The 9,155-nt window shown below is 52.0% G+C and overlaps 1 protein-coding gene across 1 annotated transcript in view; it reads right to left on the bottom strand.

The window, feature by feature from the left end:
* The window catches only part of Vps37b (VPS37B, ESCRT-I subunit), a 26,664-nt gene extending 22,089 nt beyond the window's left edge, over window positions 1-4,575 (bottom strand). Inside the window, exon 1 of the mRNA XM_004635883.2 lies at window positions 4,386-4,575. Within this exon, the coding sequence (XP_004635940.1) occupies window positions 4,386-4,496 (111 nt within the window). The 5' untranslated portion in view covers window positions 4,497-4,575. The remainder of the gene's footprint in view (window positions 1-4,385) is intronic.
* Window positions 4,576-9,155: the final 4,580 nt, after the last annotated feature.

Genomic DNA, 9,155 nt, shown 5'->3' with positions numbered 1-9,155 from the left:
ACACCAGTGGAAGCCCTTAATGACTACACAGCAGAGAGAGAAACCAACTCCAGGAGCATACTCTGAGAGGCTTCCAGTCCCGCTGCTCAGCATGAAAGTCCCACCAGGGTTCAGTCAGCCTGTGTGTTCTGAAGGAGTTCCCGGATGTGAAGCCAGGTGCAGCATCTCAATGAGCCCCTGTGGCTGGTGTGGCACCTCTGGGTCTCACGCACAAATCACTGCCAAGAGGCCTTAAGGAAGCAGCTTCTTTCAGACCAAAGCCCTTTACTTTCCACAGAACAATCTGCCTTTCACACCCTCAGCATTTGTGTGTGAGGGCACTTTCACTGGCCACACTAGCAAATCCAGCGTTGGAATTCTCGGCGAAACCCTTCGCAAGAGCCCAGCAGCACTTCCTGAGAGCACACGGAAAGAGGAGACCCCGCGCGCAGGTCTGCTTCAGCGGCCTGATGGCCAAGGGACAGTTCCTTTTAAGAGGATGCTCTGCCAGTCCAACAGGTTAACGTGGACAGATAAAGGCGCACACCAATGTCATGTAAAATTAACTGTAAATAAAACTTAAAAATGAGCTATGCAGGGGTGCACCTGTAACCCTAACTCCTTAGGAGACTGAGGTAGGAGGACTGAAAGGCTCAGGCCAGCTTGAATTTTGCCAAGTGTTTGCAAAGTGTGACCTTTGGGCCGGTCAGATAGCTCAGAGGATTAAAGTGCCTGCTTAGGCAGATGCAGGGACCTGGTTTGATCCCTGATGCTGTGCTGAGATGGTGACTGGGAGACTGAAAACAGGAGGGGCACCTTGAGTCTGAGTCTGATCTATGTAGTGAGACCCTGTAGAAAATGCATTAAAAAGAACAAAGTGTGACCTTTGCTGCTAAGTATTTAGTCTTGGGTTAACAGAGGGAGACCCAGTTAAAAAAAAAAGTAAAACTAAACAATAATTCAAATGTGTAGGGGCCAGGGAGATGGCTCAGTAGAATAAGTGCTTGCCTGGCAAGTACAAGGCCTCAGTTCAATCCCTGGTTCTGCCAAAAAATAAATTAATAAATAAATAAAAGTGTAAGAAATTTCAGCCCACTGCAAAAGGACACAGAGCATAAAGGCCACTAAGGATGCACCGCTACACATAGGGAGCTGGGTAACAACAGGAGAAAAAGGAAAAGACCGCAGCGGCCCACAGAATGCCTGCACACTGGTGCCAGCATCAGTGTCCTGGGCTCGACTCACACACCACAATTACTGCAGTGTGAGGGAGGCACAATGCAAAGCTGCGCGTCAGCTGGACAGTGAATTGCTTCGAAACCCAGCCACACTTTCCAACTACCACAAAATATCCCCTCAGGCTTGAAGAAGCTTTACTATACAATTTAGAACACTTCCTTCTGCCAACTGAAAGAAAAAAAAAAAAAAAGCTTTCAGTTAAGCCTGCTTCGGCTCTGTGAAAGCCTCTTCCATGGACGACTTCCCCCAGACCTATTGAGACACACAGCCATTGTCTCCATAGAACAGTAAAATGTTTCCTAGGCTAAACGGCAAATCAAAATTCACTTCAAGGGCCAGGGAGATAGCTCAGCGGCTTAAGTGCTTGCATGGCACTCAGTACTTTAAAAAAAAAAAAAACTTCAAATATGTGAGATGAGACCTTAGTTCATTTTCAGGATGTGGTATTAATGATAGTCAGTAATCTTTCAAAGACAAACCTTCAAGTCATTATGATTAGTAACTTCTTTCTGTGGTACTGCAGATTGAACTCAGGCCCTCTACACTGCACTACATCCCCAGCCCATTTTTATTTTTTACTGTGAGGCAGGGTCTCACTAATTCAAACTGCCTGGGGTAGGCTGTAACTTGCACTGCTCCTGCGCCAGCCTCTCAGAATGCCCGAGGCATTACCTAGCGCCCCACCACACCCAGCTGCAATTATTCCCTGGTGAGCTGTACCTGCAGCTGTGCCAAGTCTTTAACAGCCTCATCTCACCTGATCCTGCCATCAACTGTAAACGTCACTATCCTCTTATCCTCCCTACCGTGGTGCTCACCAAACAAAGTGACTGCCTGGATGGGCAAAGCGCCATCCACAAGGCAGAGTTCCAGAGCCTAAATGACCTCCAATACCTTATCATAAAAGTCTACTTGGTCAAGAGTCAACCGTTCACAAAATACATTTATCTTAAAACCACCTCCAATCCAAACCTACACAAGCCATTCCCACGCAGGTGTAACCACTAGGGCCAAACTTCAGCTGTTTGTCCTTTTACCGTCCCTTCAGAAACACACACACAACCTGGGCAACAAGATTTCCCAAGCGTGACCCTGCCCAGGTGAGTTGGTATGTTGGCAAGTTCCGTTTCCTGGTTTTATTTCATTTTTAGTTTCCTGGTTTTAAAAGCACCACGCCCAAAAGAACAAACTACTGTTGAGTAATTTAAATATGGGGTCTAATCAAGTGAACCCCTTAATATTTCTGTAAGGTTCTTCCCGTGAAGGTTGCTTTTACTTAAAAAAGAAAGTCCTGCTAGATTGACTTTTCTCTATAATAACCTAGAAGTCTCTACACGAAGGAAACGAGAGAGGCTGCCCACAGAATCTGTGGAGTCACCAGAGTAAAACACTCATTCGCTGCTCTTTCCTCCACTAAAAAGTAGTTTATTTTTATTAAGATGCTACCAATAAAGCTATCACACTCTGTTCTTATTGAAACACAACAGCCACCTATTACAAAGTAACTTGTAGGCACTTACACAAGAGAAAAATACACCTATCATTTTATTATTAAGCTCTAAAGATGCCCTGCTGACAACCAACAAAAGGTCTCCCAGCAACGGAAAAGCAGAGAAACTAAGCAAAGATTTTCTTTCTTTGGAGACATCAAACTCTCATTCAGTCAAGAAAGATGGATTTTGTCACTTATTATTCTCTAAAATGGAAAAATGCCACATGGAGAACATAAATAGGGTAAATCGCATCTAGCAGCAACATGCTATGTGCCAAGTTACAAAGCCTGTGAATACAAGGGGTGTATTAATGGAAAGACTGATACCATCTTACTACAGTGGCCTCTCTGTGGCTCCAGACAATGATCTGTTGAGGGTTTTCCAGGGATTTTGAATATGCAACCTCCATACAAGCTCCCTTTTTAAGGGGGCTGGCTCAGGGCTGAGCAATTCCTCCAGGGAAAGAAAGCCAAGAGCCCCCACATGGGCTTAGGGGTAGCAGCAGCTTGAGTTGTAGGCGTGGAAGATGCAGAGACAGAGGGGTGGTAGGTGGGCTGGGAAGAGCTGCAGGAGCCTGGGCCCACCGTCCTGCTGGAGACCCAGAGGGGCGCACTTCCAGAGAGGCCCCAGGCGCGGGAGAACCGAAAAGAAGGAAGCTTATACTGCTAACCTACAAGGGAGAAGAAGTCAGTCACCCCTGAGAGGCGACCACAAGCGAAGTGTGGGGCAAGAAAACCAGATGGGCCGGAATGTGTCTTCCCAGGAGGGGGCTGACCCTTGACTGTCATTAAGAGGTGGGCTTAGCAGGGGCGCCCAACTCCCATTTTGTCTCCCCCCCCCCAAAGCTTCAGGAGTGCAGCGGGGTAAGGACACTGGGGCAAAGCCAGCCAGCCACATGGGAACTCACAGAGTCCCTTCTTCCTCGAAGGGAGAAGGGCACACAGCATGGAAAAAAGGACCCCGCTGCCACCCACGGGACCGGGCCGAACAAGCCTTGGGGGACCTCCGCTGCGGCCGCTCGCTCAGCAGAGGGAAGGCCCGCTCCAGAAGCGCTCTGGGGACCCCCAGGCACACAGACCCTCCCCACCTCCTCCTGGCCAGACCCCCTACAGCCCGTCCTGGAGTCGACGACAGATCCCGGGCCTCCCGAGCCATCTGGCAACTCGCTGGCTCTAGACCCGCACCCCGCTCGTCCACTCAACCCCCCGAAACCTACTTTCAGACCGCCCGGGACTCCGCACCGCTTCGCTCCAGCCTCCCCCGCAGCCACCCCGAATCGTCCCCGCCACTCGGACCAGCCAGTTCCGCCGGCCCCAATCCAATCTCGCTTCCCTCAATTCCCTCCGCACGTCCGCGCCTCCGCTTCCGCCGCAGCCCCGGGCTCCCACACCCCCACAGCAGGTCTAGACTCCCCGCTGTACGCCCACCGCGGGTCCTCGGTCTCCCGAGCCGCTCTCGCGACCTTTTCCTGCCGGAGCCCCCACGAACCTCGACTCGACTCCCCACGCTCGCCCGAGCCCCCGTGGCGGCCACCAGGCCCCGAACACCGCCCCGAGCGCCCCCACTGCCCACCGGGTCCCCCCGACACCACTCGAGCCCGCGGTCGCCTCCGCCCAGGGCCACCGCTCAACGCGCGCACCCCGCTGGGCCCCACAGGCGCCGCCCCGCGCTCACCTCCTCCATCTTCTGCACCATCTCCGTCAGCTGGCCCTCGTCCTCCAGCAGCTCGTTGAGCTGCACCAGCGACAGCCCGGCGAACCGAGCCTCGCCCGCGGCGCCCGCCATCCCCGCGTCCTGGCTGCAGCGGCCGCCGCTCGGGCCGCCTAGCTCCGCCGACCGGAAGCGCCGCCCTCAAGCCCGCCCCCCACGGGGGGGCACGTGACGCCAGCCGCGGGGCGTGACGTCATCCTCAAGCGGCGGGGCGGGCGGACGTGACGTAGCGGACGGCAGAGGCTGGTGGCCAGCGTGTGCGGCGCAGCATCTGGAAGTCTGAGGCTTCAGAAGGCTAGGAAAGAGGTCTGGGGTCTCGCTCGTGACGTATAATGCCGCTGTGACATCACAGCGACATGAGAGTCCTTCATGATGTCACAAGAGCCTTTTCTTGTTTTAGGACTCGAACTCACGTGCTAGGCAGGCGCTGTGCCACTGAGCTATATCCCAGGCAAACGCCTTTTTCTGCAAGGGAAAGAATCATTAATGTGTAAAGAATGCTGGCCATGCGAAGTCCCCGCAGGCCGTGTCAGCCCTCACCCAGGGAACCTGAAAGAAGGGGCCTTAATAGGGACACAATTCGAAGTGGCGTTTAGTTCTAGCCTGGGCATTCATTTAAGAAATACTTGTTAAAATCAGTGTGACTTGGGCCAGCCAGATAGCTCAACAGACCAACGCACCTGCTTAGGCAAATGCAGGGACCGAGGTTCACTGTGCCAGCCCCACCCCTGAGCGCGCTGAGACAGCCCCTGAGACTAGGCGTGGTGGCGGGTGCCTGTAATCCCAGCGCTTGGGAGGCGGAAAACAGGAGGATCCTGCCAGTCGGATCTGTGTAGTGAGACCCTGTAGACCCTGTACTAAATCTATTTTTTAAAAAAATCAATGTGCTCTAGGCATTGGGTTAACGGTTCTGTACAAAGCAAAATGATCCCCACCTGCGTGGAGCTAACAGACAGGGGACCCAAACAAATGCAAGAAACAGAGAAAATTGGTTTTATCATGGGAGAACTCAGAAGGAAATAGATGGGACCGGGGAGATGGCTTAGTGGATTAAGCGCTTCCCTGGCAAGCACAAGAGCCCGAGTTCAATCCCCAGTTCTAAAAAAAAAAAAAAAAAAAAAGAAGGAAATAGATGAACTAAGAAGAGGAAGACCTCCTTTAGAGAGAGCCAGGATAAGAAGGCCCCCAGGGAGGGCACCTGAGGCCGGTTGAAGAATGAGAAGGAAAGATCTGGCCACCGCTCTTGGAGGAAGCTTAAGGCAGCAAGTCCAGCATGTGCAAAGGCCCTGGGACAGGACTAGCTCGGTACAACTGCGGAAGAGTAGAAGCCAGCGTGGCTGGAGCCCGCATCCAGGACGCAGGTGAGCGGCCAGACACCCGCAAGCCCTGCTGTGCGTGCAGAGCAAGCCGCCCAGTCTCCCTGGCTACACAGAAGCCTCCGGAGATCAGGAGGCTGGGGAGTCATCATGCTTTGGATAGGCTGCTGTGTTCTTGGAAGAAAGCAAAGGCTGAGGCCAACCACCGCGGCCCCCTCATTTTACACAAGGGGAAACTGAGGCCCTGCAGGAGGAAGTATTTTTCTCCTCAAATAAATAATTGGCAGGTCTTCTGGCTCCTGGCCTTCCTGGCACAGGATCCACCGTGCTGGCGTTACCACACGCTGATGTCGTTGCATAACTCAGCTCTGAACACAGTCAGGGCATTCAGTGCGTGCTCATCGACTGACTGACGGGCTTTGTGTGTCCAGGCGACGTGTCCCGACTCCATCCACAGAACATAAGCCCTGAGATGCGTCTGCCCATCTGTACGGCTGGGCTCTGCTGGCCCTGTGTCCGTCTAGCTCCTTGGACTGAGGACGTACAATTGGAGAAAAAGGAAATTTATGATAAAAGGAAAGTCATACTATCTGTAAGCAAGAAAAGTTTCCTTTAGTTCCAAAGAGGTACTCTTCACTTTCTCCCTCCCCCCCCCTTTTTTTTTTTGGAGCCAGGGTGTCACTTTGCAGCCCAGGCTGGCCTCCAGTTCACACCAGTCCTCCTGCCTCAGCCTCCTGCGTGCTAGAATTGCACGCATGCACTGCCGTGCCTGGCTTCTCTTCCTTTTAATGTATCCTATTTGGTCGAGAAAGATGACCTTGAGGAGAAGAGGTCACGATACATAGGGAAGGGGATGAAAGCAGCTGTGTTTATTACACTCCGGGTAATAGTGGTTTTCTCTGCAGGAAAAAAACAGTCTGTTAGCCTGAGAACTGAAGTTGCGTCTCTAGGAAATTCGGATCTGTGCGGCACAGTGAGGAGCTCCAGAAGTTATTTACAGTCCTCTAGAAGAGAAGGTCAGGGCTCGGAGGGTTCAACGGAAGGCAGTGAAATGGCCAAGAACAGACACTGCGACGCGCCTGTCCCCCCAGGGAACTTTATACAGGTCCACACCCCAGCCTCGGGGATCCTTGCCTGAGTCTTCTCAGACCTCTTTTCTGCCACTACCTTATTCAACTCACATGCCACTTCCTTTGTCAAACAGAGCAAACTGCAGAAATCTTGTTTTCTGCTGCTCAGAAAACTTACCCTTACCTAAAGTTGCTAGGAGAAGAAAAGAAAATCAGTGACAATCTCCTCTGTGCGGGTGTTAGACTTACCAGGAAATGCCTGGCCGGGCTGGTAGCCGCTTCTCTCAGAGACACACTGTCTTCCTCGCTGCACCTCCGTCTGCTGTCATGTTTGTGGGTCACAGGAACACTCGCTGATGAATCCAGGACAGTGTGTGTGTGCCAAGGGAGACTTGGCACTCAGTGGGGACATTGTTGCTCCAGGAGCAGGGGGCTTTCCTGCTCCGCCCTATCAGGAGCTGCTCAGAAAGAACATTTGGAAGACAGACCTAACCTTCGTGTAACAGAACCCTCAGATCCTCTGGCCTCAGGTTAGAATTCTTCCTGTCAGGGACAGGTAGAATCATTGACCCTTGTCCCCAGCTGAGGAGCTGGAAGCGTCCACAGGCCCGGGCTCCTGGGCGGGGTCGCAGCAGGTGAGCAGCCTCTCCCTGCCTGACCTCACCGCTGAGGTCACCAGTCACCTCTGAACTGTCATGCACATGCCTGAGAGGACCTCCTCGCTACTCACCCAGAATTAAGCAGGGAAGAGGATGTGCGGAGGTGGGCGATTTTGGTTTGGATTTCACACGTTGGGGATTTCTTTTTTCTTTCCTGAGTTTCTTATTTCCGTCCCTTTGGTAGAGTGAACTGTTTCAGGCACACAAAAGAGAGACCACCTTGGCCGTGTCCTCCACAGGTTAGGGAGTGGACACCATGGCGCACGGGAGAGCTCGCCCCATCTCCTCCCCCCGCCCAGGGGTGCCTGCTGCCCTGTTTTATCAAGTTACCTCCTACGAGCCCACCCTCTGGGTTTGTAAGCGCAGGAACACACACACGCTCTGCCACTTGCTGGTTTTTATCAATGGTGGGTTTTGTTTTGTTTGTCTCACTATGTAGGCCAGGCTGGCTTTGGTTTTTTTTTGTTTTGTTTTGTTTTTGCAGAACCGGGGATTGAACTCAGATCCTTGCGTTTGCCAGTCATGCGCTTATCCTACTGAGCCATCTCCCCGGCCCCTGCCAGGCTGGCTTTGAACACGCTGTGTAGCGCAGGCTGGTCTCCAACTCATAGTGATCCTCCTGCCTCTGCCTCCCGAGTGCTGGGATTGCAGGCATGCGTCACCGCAGGCACTGCGGTGTCTGAGATGACAGGCTTGCTGGCATACATGGATCAGAACACGTTTTTCATACCCATGTAGTTGGACATAGATGTGCTTATTTCCTTGTTTTGCAGTACTGGAGAGTGAATCCAGGGCCTTCACACTGAGCTACCCTCCAGCCCTCTTTTTTATTTTAAGACAGCTTCTCTAAGTAACTAAGTCATCTAGGCTGGTTTCCGACTTGTGATCTTCCTGCCTCAGCCTCCCAGACTCATACTGCACACAGCACCACACCTGACTGCACTTTTGTACCTCTGTGTGTACTGGTAGATGCATGTGGCCAGGTGAGGGCACACAGTTGTCACATTCACATTCCATTGAGCATGAATAATTACTAATTCCTTTTTTTGTTGATGAGACCGTAAGGTATTTATGCTTCCAGCTTTATTTTAAATCTCCAGATTGCCTTCCAAAATAGTTGAACTAATTATCACGACTGTGATAAAGTACACTTAAAACTTATTAGCCGTCATTTTAATCACTGTTAAGTGTACAGTTCAGTGGCAGTCCTGACGTTGGCACTGTTGTACAGCTACACCACCATCCCCTGGACGTGGTGGCGCACGCCTGTCATCCCAGCCCTTGGGAAGCTGAGGCAGGAGACGCGCCGTGAGGTCTAGGCCAGCCTGGGCTACATAATGAACTCAAGGGCAGGCTGAACTGCCCAGCGAGACACTGACAAAAATAAATTTAAAAAAAGCAAAAATAAACTCCCTTTAACTTAAATTTATACACTGAATAATAATTTTTTTAAAAAAATAATATGCCATGAAACAGAGCAGTTCAGCTTTTTCATGACCTGATTTTCTTTGCATCTCGCTTTTTGGTGGGGTGCACTGGGGGGGAGGGAGAGCCTGGGGCTCTGCCCACTCGAGACTCCTCCTCCACCAGGCTATGGCCCCAGCCCTCCTGGATTTGCCCTAAATGCCATTCTGTGTCCCTGAACATTTACATTTCTCTCTCTCCCCCTCCCCCTCCCCTCCTTCCCCC

This window comes from Octodon degus, unplaced genomic scaffold (assembly GCF_000260255.1).
Source record: "Octodon degus isolate 3935 unplaced genomic scaffold, OctDeg1.0 scaffold00076, whole genome shotgun sequence".
Lineage (NCBI taxonomy): Eukaryota > Metazoa > Chordata > Mammalia > Rodentia > Octodontidae > Octodon > Octodon degus.
Note: the sequence above shows the minus strand (reverse complement) of the source record. Positions and strands in the feature narration are given on the sequence as shown.